Consider the following 16,131-nt stretch of genomic DNA (forward strand, 5'->3'; position numbering starts at 1 on the left):
TAACAACTTCTCACTAAACATGGTTTCTCTATTGCAAGAATGTTCACCCGTATTATACTGTAGGTCCCTTGGTGCATACTGTGATGGAAAGAGCATAAAGTGGGAGGATCAAATATTTACATAGAGCAATCAGAGCAAGTCTCTCTCCTACTTGCTTGTATCTTATTTCTTTCTTTTCTTCTTTCTTTCCCCTTCTCTGAAACAGACCAGACATTTTCACCTTGGTCCCCGTCTCGAAAGTTCAATGAAGGCAGACGCCTCCCTCCAGCCAGGAACATGAAGGGCTTATCGGGCAGCCGTTCCCAGCACCAGATCCCTTTACCCTATGGCTTGGACTATGACCCTCACGTTCATGACCTCCACGCTCACCATGGCTCTGACTCCCGCCACTCGTCCTACCTGCTCAGCCCCACAGAGAGCTGCCCCATGGACTTCCACCACCGCTACTCACCGCGCAGCTCGATCCACTCTGACTGCATGATGATGTCCCCTGTCATGATGCCCCCAGTTGCTGTGTCTGAACACATCTCCAGCAGCACATTCCCCAGAATGCACTACAGCTCACAGTATTGTGACCCAGCCACACGGGACGACTGCGCTACCATCACAGCCTCTGCCACCTCCCCAGCTGTCGCTGCTGCAGCGGCAGCGGCAGCGGCATCTTCCCATCTCGTCGGCACCAAGAGCAACCGCCTTCCTGCTAACCTACTAGACCAGTTTGAGAAACAAGTGCCACTACACCGCGATGGCTTCCACACGTTACAGTACCAGCGCACTTCCACCACCACTGAGCAACGCAGCGAGAGTCCTGGCCGCATCAGACACCTTGTTCATTCTGTCCAGAAGCTCTTCACCAAGTCCCACTCCCTGGAGGGATCATCCAAGATGAATGGCACAAAAGGTGATATGATGGGAGGTGGAGGTTATCACCATCATGGTCACCACTCCACCAAACATGGTAGCAAGAGGAGCAAGAGCAAAGAACGCAAGCACCGCTCTGGCGGCTGGTGGAGCTCTGACGACAACCTGGATAGTGACAGCACCTACCGCACACCCAGTGTCATGTCGCGGCACCATGGGGAACATGTCAGCCACTGCTACCCAGATTCCATGCACAGCCACCACTTTGGAGACCTGTCACTCAAGACCTCTAAGAGTAACAATGATGTCAAGTGCTCGGCCTGCGAGAGCATGGCCATGGCGCCCGAGGGCAAATTCACAAAGAGGAGCTCCTGGTCGACACTGACAGTCAGCCAGGCCAAGGAGGCCTATAGGAAGTCATCGCTTAATCTAGAGAAACCCATGATGCACTCGATGCACTCCGACCTCAAGCCTTCATCGCGGACATGTCACTACCTGCAGGTAAGTGGTGCTTTATTACTTTATGTTTTAAATGGACAAAAATCAAACAAAATACAAAAGACAGAAGAAAGAATAATAAAAAATGAATATATTAAAAGATGGATTTAGGTTCTTTATGTTATACTTTATGTGGATGGTAGCCTTCTGTTTGGAGCTACTGAAATAAATGCTTATCTGCTACAGCTGGTATATGTCACTATATAACACTGGTTATATATTCCAAATTAAATTTTGGTAACTGAATTAAGTTTGCTATTATTTTGGAGCGCCTGTTTGTGTCTGTCACCTGTCAATCATACTTACTATTAATTGTGATGTCACTGAGCTTAAGAGTTCATGCTGGATGAGTGTTTATGTTTAATTTATGGCAATTTAAGCAGTATAAGAAATTAAGGTGGAATTTGGAACTTTAATTTTACACATTCCACTTACTATATATACTCAATTGTCAAAGCAACCTTAACATACAGTAATGGTACTGCTCTTTGTTCAAAGGTTTAAATATGTAGCCTTCATCCAAGTCATTCACTAGGATTCTTGCCATTGTTACTTTTCTATCTCTTAAGCAAGGGTTTACAAAAAAGACAGTATTTCAAGGCTAAAGTAATAGGTTGAAAGGGCAGTAAATGCATAGAAGCACTGAATGTCACCAAAGATATCAAACAATCATTGAGATCAATATCCATTCGTCCCCAAGGAGGATCTCCTGAGTAAAATGCAGTGACTGATGTATTGATTAGAAATCCTGCTAGGGAGGTCTTTTGGATTCCACCTTTCTTTTTGTTACTCTCCTGAGGGCAATTACAGTGTCCAGTGTGAGAAGCCAATATGTTTAACCAGGATTCCCTTTTGTGTAATCACGTCAGAGAGCTATTGTCAATTAAGATGTAGAGATCAATTGAGTGAATCAATGTCATAGTGGAAGACTCTGAGAATAAAGGGCTAACTGAGCTAGACTGCAATGTAGAAAACACACAGATTCGGTGTCTTAAAAAAATAGCTGATAACTGTGTTACCGATTACACTGCAAACGCACCACAGCTGTGTCAAATAATAATTGTGTATTGCCAAACTCTGTGTAATACCGGTAACACCAACTACTGCTGCAATACAGTTTTTCAGGTCTCTGCCTTTACTATCCCACTGACACATTAAGAGTTTCAACTAGTTTTGCCACAGGTAGTGGCTTCAAAAACACATTCAAAAGCCAAGTGCTTCAGGTTATGGCTATCTTTGATTCAATATATTTTAATTTTTAATATTCAGCCCTTAGAAAATGCTCTAATCCAGAGTTACTCATGGTCAGTGCAGCATAAGCTTAAATTCAAATGTCAAATGGCTTCACATGAAGGTGATTTAAGATCTAAAAATAACGGCAACATGGTGACAGGGATTTCTGTGCCTTCTGTAATGTGAATTAAACTAAAAAGGGGGCATCATCAGGCCTTAATAACACATTTAGGGGTTAGCTATGCATGAACTCTGCAACTTCCAAGAAGACTTTTCTATAAGGAGAAGTTGGCATGGACTCCCCTCTCAGCCCACTAAGAAATAGTCTACTGCTTGTAATTGGGATGACAAGAGCAGAAGTGATTGGCCATTATTAAAGCTTGCCCCAACTCCCCCTGAAGATGATGTATGCCTTCTACTAACATTGCATTCATCCTGCTCTGGCCCTTTTTTCACATTTTGCTTTGTTAGAATTGTGCCTATCCTCACCCAATCACCTAAAATTGTGCTTCTGCACCCAATTTCAGAAAAAATGACAACTGAGTTACATGCATGCACTGTAATCTAATTTTAACTGTGGGCCCTACTTGTACTAGTGATAGTGAATCATGCTGCTCTCATATAAATGCATGATGCATTTCTGTCAATGCTTGGAAAGGGAGGAGAGGTTGAATCTTAGCCCAGTGCACACACGTTGATGCTATGTGGAGTGCACAATTACACACAGACACACAAACTGCAGTTGTTTGTGTGCCATGGGGACAGAAAGACTCTGTCAATACAGAGGCTCTCTCACTGGCATTCGACAATCTTATGTGTCAGCAGGCAGTGACACTACAGCTGCCACATGGGCACATTCTGAGTGTGTCCACACTGAAAGCCTATTCAATGGTGGCAGTGGTGGCCTAAAGGTTAGAGAAGTGAGGATAAAATCTGGGTGGGGAAGTGAAAGAGCTGCGCTTGTCATCATTACCACCACTGAGGTGCCCTTAACCCCAACTACTCCAGTGGAGCTGCTCAGTGGCCAGCAGATCAGACTGTGGTTGTACTGGGCAGCTTCCAGGTATGAATGTGTAACTGTGTGAATGTGATCAGGGTGTTTCTGCAAAAGAGAGGCTGCCTCTCAGTGAACCTTCCCTGAATAAATAAAGGTTAAATAAAACATTTTTTTAAATTCAGTGGAATACGTGAGGGGAGATCTGTGCACAGGCGCTGTGGTCAACACACTGTTTTATTATCTATCTATATTATCTATCTGTTTGATGTTTCTCGGTCCTTTAGGTCTGAGTTCACTCTGCGTTGGGCAAGTTGTTGACATAATCTTGTTTCAGCAAGTGTCAAGTATAGGCTAACCTCCGAAGCCAACAACCGCTGTTGTATGGTGAAGCTTACGTCAAACAAAATGACTATTACACATTTTCAGCTGTAAATCCTAACTTGTAAGCTCTTAACCAGGCTCAATGCAGAGATATTGTACATTGCGACAATTTCCTATAGTGATTTTACAAAGTCTAAGAAGCCAACTTGAGGAAACCTTTATCTATCTTTTTTCTATTTTTGCATCTGTACTGCTTTCTTTCAAATTCTAAGATTGACTTTTACTAATTATGAGATGTATTTTATCGCTAACTTGGCTGGGTCTTCTGTGTAAAAGAAATACTTTAACATGATTTAGCTGGGTAAAATGTAAATAAAAAATGGTTTGGACTGGTCCCAAAATGCTGGAGCATGTTTTGAAGGTGAGAAACAGTATTAAGTATGCAGTAAAGGCAAACGGTACAAAGTTTCTGCAGTATCCAATAAATCATCTAGCCTCAATCAATCATATCTTATCACCCTTTCATGTCTGAAATGTAGCCAGAACAGTGCTTTCCCTTTATTGTAATAATGAAATCTGAACTCATTTCAAAGGGTGTTTAACTTCCTGCACTTGCTTACTGCAGTTACAATAAGTAGGTGACTAAGCTTTCAGAACCGTACTTACAGAATTAAGTAGACTGCATTTAGTGTCACAAATCACATATCTTATCATTTCAACAACCAACAACTAACCAGCATGCTGTGGGAAGAAATTACAAGACTCATTGACTTACAAACTAGAAATTGTTCTGCCAGTTCTTAAAGGTCAGTGTTTTTTTGTGCTGGGAAGTGACAAGATGCTTTATCCCAAGGTTATTTTTGTACAAAGTATTCTCAGTGTTTAGTGGTAACTAATGATGGTGTAAAGCAGCTTGCCTGTATAGCTGCCTCAGTGGCACAGCTGAACATGTTCCTTCAGGTGTATCATCAAATGAGCACAGATATAAGGTAATGCTAATGAGCTAGCGTGATGCCTCCATGAGTGATGGCTTCCTTGTTAACCACAGCTCCAGACGATCAATGCCCGTGCATTAGGAGGAAAATGATTCTTTTACTTTATTGCAGTCTTTAAGCCTGATTAATTTAGTTTCCAGACAATTGCTGCATTTTATTCCATTCATGTGGGAGAGGATAAATGTATGCATAGCAGATTAGTGTGCGTGATAGTTTTACTGATAGGTCTTTAAAGGAAGACAGAAGCAGGTCAGTCAATTACCATGTTACCTTCCCAGGTTAGGCAGGGTTGGAAAGTACAACCTTTTTTTAAGCAGATGACTCACAAATATGATGTGAATGAATGAATGATCATCATTAATTTCCATACTCTGCTGTTGTATACTGGCAACATGGCAGTGAGTCATGCTGCCCAAAAGTTTATTTGTTTTGAATTCAAAGGAGAGTTTTAGTCGCATATGGTCTAAATGCTTCAGAACCCTATTCATCTTAACTACAAACACATTTGGGGAAAACATCTGAGTAAAATATACTAGATTAATGATGGTGGAAAGCAATTGGTGCTATTATTATCATCTCTCTACATTTTCCCATTTGCCACCTTCCATAGAGCAAAAAAATTTTCATAATTTTAACGTTAAGTGCCTTATGCTGTCTAGTCTTTCACCTGTCTGCCCTGCTGAAGTGGACCGTCAAGTCAGAGAGGATTTTGGATGTTAAAGGAAAGACAGAGTGGAAGAGATGGCTGACAAGACGGATAGCGAGAACAGATGTGATGGAGAAAGCATTCCTCTACCTCTAGATGGAAAAAAGCCATATCAGCCACTCTGCTTTCTGTGAGAACAGCTCAGCGACTGTGGCAGAGAAACAGCTAAGCTATATGATTGAGAAAAGTGAGTAACTGGCAGAGCATTAGCGACAGTCCTGTGCCTAGGGCTGTTATTCCAAGAGCTAAGGCAGCCCTGTCCACTGGGACAACTGCTACAGCTGCACTACATACTGACAGAGTGTTGTACTTAGATCAATATTGTGCCAGAGCATGTAGTGTGTGACACATTGCCATCGTAAATCACCATCTTCAGGAACACAAAATCTCATTGTGTGTGTGAGGGGCTATGATTCAGATCCCATGAATAATTTGACTTGTCAATATTAATCACAGTTCAATCTCAATAAAAATCAGGTGAGCTAAAATGTAAACCGTATATTGAGTATATTAAAATATTGAGGGTAAATGCTTTTTAAGAGTGAGTTGTATTCTACCTTGATTTCTATCACATCAAAATGTAATTAAAACCTAATGGTTTTTAGTACATGAGCACTTTATTATGTGTAGATGTTTGTAGCAGAACACCCCACAGCATACAATAATTAGTACACAATCACTATGTTAATCATGATGCTGTAATGTTAAGAACAGTCACTGTTTTACACTTATTAGAATATGAACACAAAAAAAGCTATTCATGCTACATGATGTCATGGCTGTGATTGTATACTGTACGTATTTGAATGTTTATGATTTCTGTATTTTTGGTTACTTTCAGGTACTGTATGTCAAAACATATGCTGTGCTCCTTTGGCTGTCAGTCAAAGCTAATTTAAGAGCTCATATGTTTTTTTTGTATTAGCAGGGATGCTGGATGCTGAGCCATTAATGACAGTGTGTTGATTTAAAAGTTACAGCCCTAGCCTCAAGGGTATGACTGGCAGCCTTGGCTGTGCAAGCATAAAAATAAACAAACTGCATCGCCGTCAAAAGAGTGCAGGATATTCTATTCATCTTTTTCTACAAATCCTTGAATATGCCCATGTTTTGATTTGCAATATAAGTTATATTCTCAAAAGTAGTCTTACCCTTCCCATTCAACTGGTTTGATGATCCTGCAGATGTAAAGTAGTATTTGAACTCCTTCTAGAAATGTGCTGATGAAACTCACACAGTACTTCACATACATTTCCCTTTAAACCACAAACATGGACTCTAATAAAATGAATGAATGGAAAGCTAGGTTGTGGATATTATAAAGTTATATAGTTGTTGAATTGCTGACATACCACAATTGCTTAAACTGGCAAAATGTGATATTGATTAGAATTTATTTAAAGTTATATGACTTGGACAAATGCTACAAATCCTTTAAATGATGGATCTAACAGTGCATCCCCCAGCTGTAAGGTGTTTGTAGAGTCTAAACATATAAAGAAAGAGAAAGAAGAGGTTGTTTTTCAGACCACTAAAGTAAATGCAGTTAACTTAAACAAATCTGTAAATGTATTGGTGTTACTTTTAGCCTTCACACATCTTGACAATTGTCAAAGAAACCTGAACATCTGAGGGAAAACCCATGTACACATAACACACAATAACATACTTATACTAAATAAGCCTGCCTGCTCATCCCTCACAGGATGCAGTGCCCCTCGTTATTATCACCCACTAGTCGAAATAATACAGATGGGATGGAGCTTTCACTTACACTCCCACGCACACTTCCAGCCACCATCAGGCTTATAAACAGTGGTTACGCAGTTTTTGTGTTTATTCCAGACAAACCAGTGTTGCTGCTGTCGGAAGTGTAAAACCCACGACTCTTAGTGCAGTAGAGGATTTTACCGAGGAAATAACTGACAAATGTGTTGAGAATAGCAAATAAAGGAGCTTCAATGAACCAGGGCAAGCTTGATTCAATGTCACATGAAAACATTGCACATTGTAAGTTAAATGTTTACCAGCGATTATTTTACTCTCTTTCCCCCTTAAGAGATTTAAATTTGTTTCAGAATGCATTGCATTTTAATTGAACATTCAGAATTTGGACACTTGGCAGAATGCGAATGTACAATGTAGCAAATTAGTAATGATTTCAGACAGCATAAAGAGAGACTGCGTCTGAAAGTCTCAGCACCATAAAGAGAAACACATGGAGAGAGCACAGTGAAGCAGCTTCTTTGTGCAGAAATGACAAGAATAACGATAGGCAAACAACTTCAGAATTTCAGTTCAGTTTCATTATTCCTGTCATATACAAGGAAAATGTGCCTGTTTAAATAAAACAAAGAGAAACTAAAACAAATAATTTTAAAAAAATTTCGAAAGTAAAAAAAGAAAAGTCCAAGTGCAATTGCTTTGAATAATAATACAAAATAATAAATTCAACAATTTCCACCAATACTGCATTACAAAAAAATAAAATAAAAAACAATATAAATAAAGTAACATGTTACTTTGTGATGCTTTATTTAAGTAGTGGCTCTTGTTGACATCAGCTACTCCTTGAGTTGTCAAGTTCAATAATTGCTTTGGTTTAAGCCATTTCACCAACAGTAGTTCATGCTTTTCAGAAGCATGATGCCTATTCATGATTTTGAATAGGATAGATACTTGGCTTAAAGAAACCCACTGGATCTGAATCCCAAGGGGGGAGTAGGGTTAAGCATTGAGCTTGTTTAATTCGAGAGCCCAGGCTCAGGGGGGAATGAAATAGAGGTGGAGCTTGAAACCAGGGATGTGAATCAGCTTAATTTTCTGTTTAGGGAAAAAACAGCCAGAGCTTATCCGACTACTTGTCTGATACTGTTCTCACACTCGTTTGGCTAATTGGGCCCTATTGTACTTGCAATTAATATCTCTGATGTAGTCTCTGAGCAGGACAACCTACTGTTACATCTGTACTCCATTATGGATTAACAAGTGTATGTGTATGTGTATAAATGTGTTTATAGTATTCAATACATGTGTGTTATCTCCCACAGGTGCCCCAGGATGAGTGGGTTGGATACCCAGGCGAGAAGGATGAGGAGATCCCATGTCGGCGGATGCGCAGCAGTAGCTATGTCAAAGCTATGGGAGAGGTGGATGATGAAAGTGGTGACTCTGACACCAGCCCTAAGACCTCCCCACAGAAGGCCATTCCGTCTGATGCTCTGGTCCTCAAATCAGCCATGCAGAGACCCCATATAGACTCCCAAAGGTAGGCCTGGCTGCCTCGCTTAATATGTCCATGCCAACGCTTTGTGTTGATTTCAGTTTGTTCCAATTCTTTTTCATGAAACCATTAAATGATTGGATGATGATCAGAGGATATGCTGAAAATAAGGTAAAAGGATGCAAAAGGATTGCATTTTCTCAACTTTTTAGAAATTTAACTTATGAAACTGTCACTTTAAAATACACTCCTATGAATAGCTCAAAAATTGGTGGTTGCTTTAGGGTCAACAACATCAACAGCTTTTTGTTGGAATTATTAATTATAACATGCAAGGGCTTACGTTTTGATGCAGTGTGTGTCTTGAGTGAGTCTGAGGTGTAAGGAGTTGGACTGTTGGCTCAAGTGACTGACAAAGCTAGTGGTAAATGGCACATAGACTGTACTATGAGGTCAGTACAAATGGAAAGGGTAAAGTTATGTTAATGTGTTGTACATTTACCCATGCACACAAACGCACATTCTGGTGGCAGACCTGACATGCAGGGCATTGGCGCATGTGCTGGCTTTGGCAAGCTTTAATACAGTCGAAAACTTAGAAGTAACTAGTGCTAGATTCATATTTTCCGAGCCCTTGATCAGTGAGCAACTAGTCTTGCATTGCCAAACCTATTTCCACAGCACTGTGGAATAAGGGCTAGCTCAACCATGCATACATTCTAGGATAGGAGAAAACATTCTTTGGGTTGTTTGAATTTCTTTAAACCAATCACAATGGTCTTGGGTGGTGCTAATCTCCGGACGCAGCAACGGTAGCTCTGCAAAATGGTCTCGGGAAAGAACTTGTTTTGGTGGAACATTTGCACCCCGCAAAAGAAAATGCCACATAAAATATTATATGAAGTTAACTATTTACACAATACAGTAAAGTGAGCTATTTAAATTAGCTGGATACATGGTTAAACATAATATGCTTTTAACAGTATATTGCCATGTGTACTTCGTCCATAGCAATCCCCGCCAATCCGTCCCCAAACCTCTCAGCGCATGAGCCACATGCCAGATGTTAGGCAATTATCCTGGAAATGTACTTCCGTTGATCCAGACTAGTGAGCATCAATAGTGCATGTCAGTAATGCATATAAGACCTTTCTTTCAGCATTGTATGCAAACTACTCCACACACTTCAAAATGTTCGGGGAATGACTGGAATACGAGTTTGAGAGAAATAAACAAAAGTTTCATGCATAACTGATTTGCACTTCAACTCCTAACTACATGCTGCTGTGTCGCTGAAACAAAAACTTTGGTAAAAAGATAGTTTCAAAGGGAGAGCATACAAATTCTAGACCTTGCCTTCAACACATACAGTATTTCTTTTACAACCTACTTGAAATTTGTATTCACAGCCTCACAGCCTTTTTGTTTCTATAAATCTGAACCATCTAACAATGACTCACTCTGTCAGCATGCTGTCCAAGTAAAACTGTTGTTTGCCGATTCTGCTCTGCTGTCCCTGAGAGATTTGAAAAAGTTTTACATTATTTGGTGATTTCAAGTGAAGCGGCTTGGCAACAAAATGACAGAATGGGTTTTGGTTATCATTTCTTACATAATTTTATACATGCCTGGATAACTGTATTAAGCTGCTATTTAGAGCTGGGCTGTACCTTCTTCTTGGCTTGTTTTATAACCACATCAATAACTTGCTCGAGCATTGGTGGCTAAGTATTCGACCGACAACTGTTTTATGAGTTTAGGTAAAGTAGTGCTCTGCTGAATGCTGCAGTACCAAATGGGTTTTGTGTTTGTGACCTTTTTCATCTGCTAGTTCCAATATTTGCCCAACATCTTACACAGGCAATGGTCCTCATTTTACCACAGTGTTGTTGACAAGTCTGTGGCAAAACTGTCCCATTTATACAATGTCAGACTTAAGAGAACAGGTACATTTAGTGCCTGGGTTTACTGGATGGTGGAACTGTTGTCATACATTAAAGTTACTGTCTATTGTGTTAAAGAATACTGAATGATGAGAAACGTAAGGTAGGAGAGATGTGTTTGATCAGTAACACAGCAAAGTTTTGAGTATATTTCTCATTCCCAGTAATGTTTTCTTTTGTTTTGCATTAAAAAGACAATCATGGAAATTAACTTAGTTGTATTACATTAGTTCAAGCTAGGTGTACTAATACAATAGCCTTGCAATGAATCCTACTTACATGGAAATTACAATGTTACATTGTCAGTTTAGAGGTGTTGATTCAACTTAATGGTCATTTTGGAGTTTGTTGTGCCGGCAATGTATTGTGTTATACTGAGACGTCTTTGTGGTATTTACTCTACACTCATTGATATAATTGTGGTGGGAAGTATGTATCAACACTTATAATCTGTTAATCTGTAAATATACATGTAAAAATAATGTGTTGCAAAAGTCTCTGCACTGGTCAAGCAGAATGTGAAACATTCGAGACTGATTAATCAGAAGCCTTAAATACAAGAAACAACTTGTGGTACACAGTAATTTAACACCAGGCTGAAAGGCAGTGGGTTGTTGTTTCATGTCTAACTGGGTTGTGGAGGTCAGTACAGATTTTCAAGGAGGGTTGCATTACTCTTAAATCATTTCCTAATCATCTCTTTGTGGCAACATGCATCTGTTGCCTAGTAAACCAGCACAAACCACCAAATATTCCATTAAGTGATTTTGTGACCCAGAGGATGCGGTTGCTTCACATTCCCACTAATTCCGATTCTCCACTGGGCACGTCTGTGCTACGTTCCGGCTGCACCGCTGTTTTGTTCCATCCTCCGCCACGCACCATACCACACCGGGCGCGTCTCAGTGTTTTGCTGCCCGACTCGTAGATTATATTGACTCTACAAGTACTTTACAGAACAATCATGTGTCTATCAGTCCCTCCAGGATTTTGCGATGTCGCAATCGCAACAATTCATGCAAATTCAACCAATCACCGTGAATTTGGTGTGACTCGCAATTTTGACCAATTACCGCAACTTCAACCAATCAACTTTATTCTCCCCAAAACAAGTTTCCTTTTTTATTTTTAACAAAAGCTCCCGTAAAATCAGGCATTTTGGGAAAATCGAAAATCCTGGAGGGACTGGTCTATTAAGCTAGTATCTACCTTCCACTCTAAGCACTCCTGCAGTTAAACTCCATGCCTTCTCTTTTCTGGTGTTCCTGATAAAAAACATCTGTGATGTGGTATTGTGTTTTTCAACCTCCAAGATGAATATCTCATCGTCCGTGGTGTTGTAAAGGAGACATAAACAATATTTGGGGGTGTGTTTTGGTAAATTGACTCGATAGTCTCGCTGTTTCACTGCCTGCCTGGCTGTCCGAACGGACCTGGCGCGTATATTTAGCGGAGGGGAGCAGAGAGCCGCTTCATGCACGCTTCTGGGACGCGCCGTGGCGCAGCTGGTGGAATATCAAACATTGACTTGAATGGCCGCGACTGCTTGCGGGGCACACCACGCGCGTGGTGGGAATTAGGGGTAAGCATATTGTTGCTTAGAACTTATTGTTCTATGTGACTTTCAGAAAAAGCCAAATTCTATGAACTTGGAGAGGCGTCATGCATCTGTCATCCCTACTGACACTATTTTTGTTACCATCATCTCAGCAGGGTTCTGATAACTTCAGCTTTTGTCCAGAAACAAATCAGCCTTCTTGTTCTTTAGCCTCTGGTGGAGAATATAATAATCTCTTATTATAGCAGCTCCTAGCTCTCATTGTTTCTCTAATAAAAACAAGAGACATGCTCTCTATAGTTTTGGGATGGAATCATAGGACACTTGAAACTAAACTAGAAGTTAACAACGCAAGTCAATAATAATAGGTCAACGTTGATCTTAGCAGTTCAGATACTGTCGGAGAGGAGATAAGTTATTCAAGTGGCTGATATTCATTTTGGATAGAAATACTTGATCATGAACTATACCAAACAGAAGTCACATAATGCCCATAGATCCTTGCCAGTAGATTTGTTAAGTACATTATCATCTAGTGATGTTCCATTTGTGTGGCTTTTGAACTGTGCAATCGTATCTATCCCTACCCCCTGTCCTTGTTCAGCCAGGGCTACCACTTGCAAACCACAAGAGATATGCGACCCCACCCTAGTGTCACGCTGGACCCTGCCACCTTTCACCCCCCGCCCTTCCGCTCACGCAACCAGAGCTACATGCGCGCCGTCAGCACCCTCAGTCAGGCTAGCTGCGTCAGCCAGGTGAGTCTTAAACACATACATCGCACAGAGGCAACACCTGAAGACATTAATGAGAGCTTATGTTATGTTGTTTTGTATGTAGTTGCTTTGTGGAGACAATATTACAGAGACATAAAAAATCCATGTGTCCATATTGGAGGTCCACAGCTGATTGACCAGTAGACAATCATGGCTGTCTCAACTGAAGTCAATAGGCATAACTAATTAGCTTTTTTTGACTGGGAATTGATGATTTAAACTGATAGTCTACCTCTAAATTCGCTCTAGACACAGTTGTTTCCAGTTTTTTTTGTTTTTGTTTAAGTGTATCGTGTTATAAAGGAATGTAAAATTGTAGAAACAGTCTGGCTCCTGATTTGGCACAAGGATGTCTGGAATAGACCACAAATAAACGATTCATCACTCTCCTGCTGTTTTGGCATGGCAGCTAATTAGCTAACCATGCCAATTTAATTAACTGAGCTTATTTTTCTACTACTAATGTTTAGAAGTTTGTTTTAGAGACCAGGGCTAGAGGCAACTTCATGTTTAACATCACAAACCAACCTTTTTAGCGATCTCCCTTTTTCATACCCTGCTATGAATCTATACAGTTGGATCAGTTGTGCAAGTCTGTTTTGGACCTCCATGGTGGCACAAGACGTGGTTGCTATGAAGATGTTGACACAGCAAGAAACCCTCCATAAGGAGAAGGAGTAACAAGAGGAGGAAAGATTTTGTCCAAAAGAAGGGTTGTACAATAAGCTTACTACTGCTGGTGAACCCAGCTCTCTTCTGTAATATAATTTAGTTTGTTAAACATTAGGCCCTATGTGGAGAGAGGACAGGAGAGAACATGACAGGATAGAACGTAATTGAAAAGATCGCTCCTCCTCATATGGTGAGATGATTTTGTTGCATGTTCTTGCCAAAAAATAATTAATCTTTTGTCAGCTAAAATAATTTAAAATATATGTAAGAGACTTGCTAGAGCTACAAGATAAAACATTGGGACTGTAGTGTTTTCCTATTTTCCATGTAGTAACATAGTAACAGATAGTTTTGGGGTATGTGATAAATTGAAAGTTTTATAACACAAAGTGAATATTTTTCTGTTTGTTTTCTGTTGTCATCTGCCTTTTTTCATTTGATCTTGACATTTATTCAGTTTAAGGTCGGAATGAGTGGCATTTCCTAACACTAACACTCCTTCATATTTGCTGTGCAAAGGGGAAGAATCAAAGTGAGAAAGAGAAAGGAAGAGGAAAAATTAAGGACTGCTATTCCTGTTTTTGTCTCTCAGGTGAGTGAGACTGAGATCAATGGCCAGTTTGAGTCAGTTTGCGAGTCCGTTTTTAGTGAAGTAGAATCCCAGGCCATGGAAGCCTTGGACCTGCCTGGTTCGTTCCGCACTCGAAGCCACAGTTACCTCCGTGCAATTCAGGCTGGTTATTCCCAAGATGACGACTGCTTGCCTTCAATGACATCCTCCACTGTCACTTCAACTCTCAGATCCACAACAGGTAAAACAATCCCCCCCCTAAATGAGAGAGGGCTTAGACTACATATCCTCATACATCCTATACATGGGCACAAACTTGACATACCTACATATGTACAGTGGGGAACCCTTGAGCTTCAGAGATGCCGAGCTGAATGATCCCAGTTATTTTCTTTGGAAGCTATGGTGTGCGTGTGTTTGTTTTTGCCTCTGCATACTCCCAATTGTTGAGATGGATTTGCTTGTGTGTTACTTTGCACGATTCATGCATCATTAGCCAAGCTTCTGGTTGGTCACTTGTGGTGTTGCCAAGCTGTAGACTAGGAAAAGGGTGGGAGGGTCGCATAAACACTGAGAAGGCAACACATGCTCATGGTACACAATATTACAACACAGCACAGCCACATTACATGGCATGCCTAAGAGGAACAGGCCCTACCCTAAGCATGTTAAACTGTGGTGTTATATATGTGTTGTGCGAAGCGTGTGAGTTACTTAGGGAGGGATGAAGACCGAAACGGGCCAGGGGTAGGCTTTGTAACTGACCTGGTCATTGACCTCATAAAATAAAAAAAACAAATCTTGTAACCAATTAAAGGTAAGTCAACAACCTCTAGAGACTAGAACAGGTGCACACACACACACACATGCTGGTTGCACAAAGGAACCATTTACCGATGGTATATTCAAGTTTGAGAAATACAACCCTTGATATTTGCAGTATTGTTGTATTGTCTGGCATGAAACTCAAGCTTTTGAGCAGCGGTCTCAGTCAAAATAAATCAAATGTATGTAAAGTTTATTACAGGACTTCCTAAAGTTTCTTAATCACTGTCATCTTCAACTGCAGGTTTCCAATTAAGCAAACATAATAATTTCATTATTCATATTTAAATGTTTAGCTACAATTATAATTTGATAGTGGACCCAGACTCAACATGTTCTAAAAACAGCACATTTTGTTTATGGACTTGCATATTTATTTGTCCTACATGCTGCTTTTTTATTACAACATGCAAGGATTTCAAGGTTTTGTGCGACACAGTGCAAACAATATATATATATATAAAATTAGAATTTCAGGTTCTTTGTGCAAGCAGTCTTTTGCAGTAACTCCCTCCCTCTAAGTGCATTTGGTGTTTACCTGCAAGAGTAAAGCTATGAACCCTATTGAAACATTTTTCTTTAATTACGTGCATTTTTAAATATTATGACCTGGATTTTTATTGTTTTTGTACACTTTTCTGTCAATTTAATATTTGCATTTTTACTCATTTTGTGGGTTTTGTTTTCTTGTGCAATCTGGACTTTTGTTTTTGGAATCCTTTCATCGTCAATTGGGTTTCCATCGACGATTTCTTCGATGTGACAGAAGTACTGAGAATACAGGAGTGTTCTCCAATCCCACTGTCTTATTTGCTGAACTCTATTCATTTAACTCTCTGCTCCAAATCTGTCAGCTCTATGTGGACTAAAACAAGCAGTTGACTGTACATATGTTGTAAAGTTGTATTTTGAAATTTGGCATGATTCATTAATAATAATATGTCAGATAAGG

General features: G+C 40.1%; 1 protein-coding gene and 1 long non-coding RNA gene across 5 annotated transcripts in view; one reads left to right on the forward strand and one right to left on the reverse strand.

Moving 5' to 3' along the window:
* The window catches only part of LOC120546974 (disks large-associated protein 2), a 100,260-nt gene that overhangs the window by 51,068 nt on the left and 33,061 nt on the right, over positions 1-16,131 (forward strand). For 3 of the 4 annotated variants that reach the window (XM_039782287.1, XM_039782291.1, XM_039782289.1), the window contains 4 exons: positions 206-1,362; positions 8,662-8,879; positions 12,940-13,093; positions 14,376-14,595. In XM_039782287.1, coding sequence (XP_039638221.1) covers positions 206-1,362; positions 8,662-8,879; positions 12,940-13,093; positions 14,376-14,595 — 1,749 coding nt within the window. Of the gene's footprint in view, positions 1-205; positions 1,363-8,661; positions 8,880-12,939; positions 13,094-14,302; positions 14,596-16,131 lie in introns of all 4 variants that reach the window. The other variant, XM_039782288.1, reaches the window with a different exon arrangement.
* LOC120546975 overlaps positions 1-16,131 on the reverse strand; it is a 58,372-nt gene that overhangs the window by 24,749 nt on the left and 17,492 nt on the right. The gene's annotated exons all lie outside the window — the stretch shown is intronic.

The sequence above is a fragment of the Perca fluviatilis genome, chromosome 18 (genome assembly GCF_010015445.1).
Source record: "Perca fluviatilis chromosome 18, GENO_Pfluv_1.0, whole genome shotgun sequence".
NCBI lineage: Eukaryota > Metazoa > Chordata > Actinopteri > Perciformes > Percidae > Perca > Perca fluviatilis.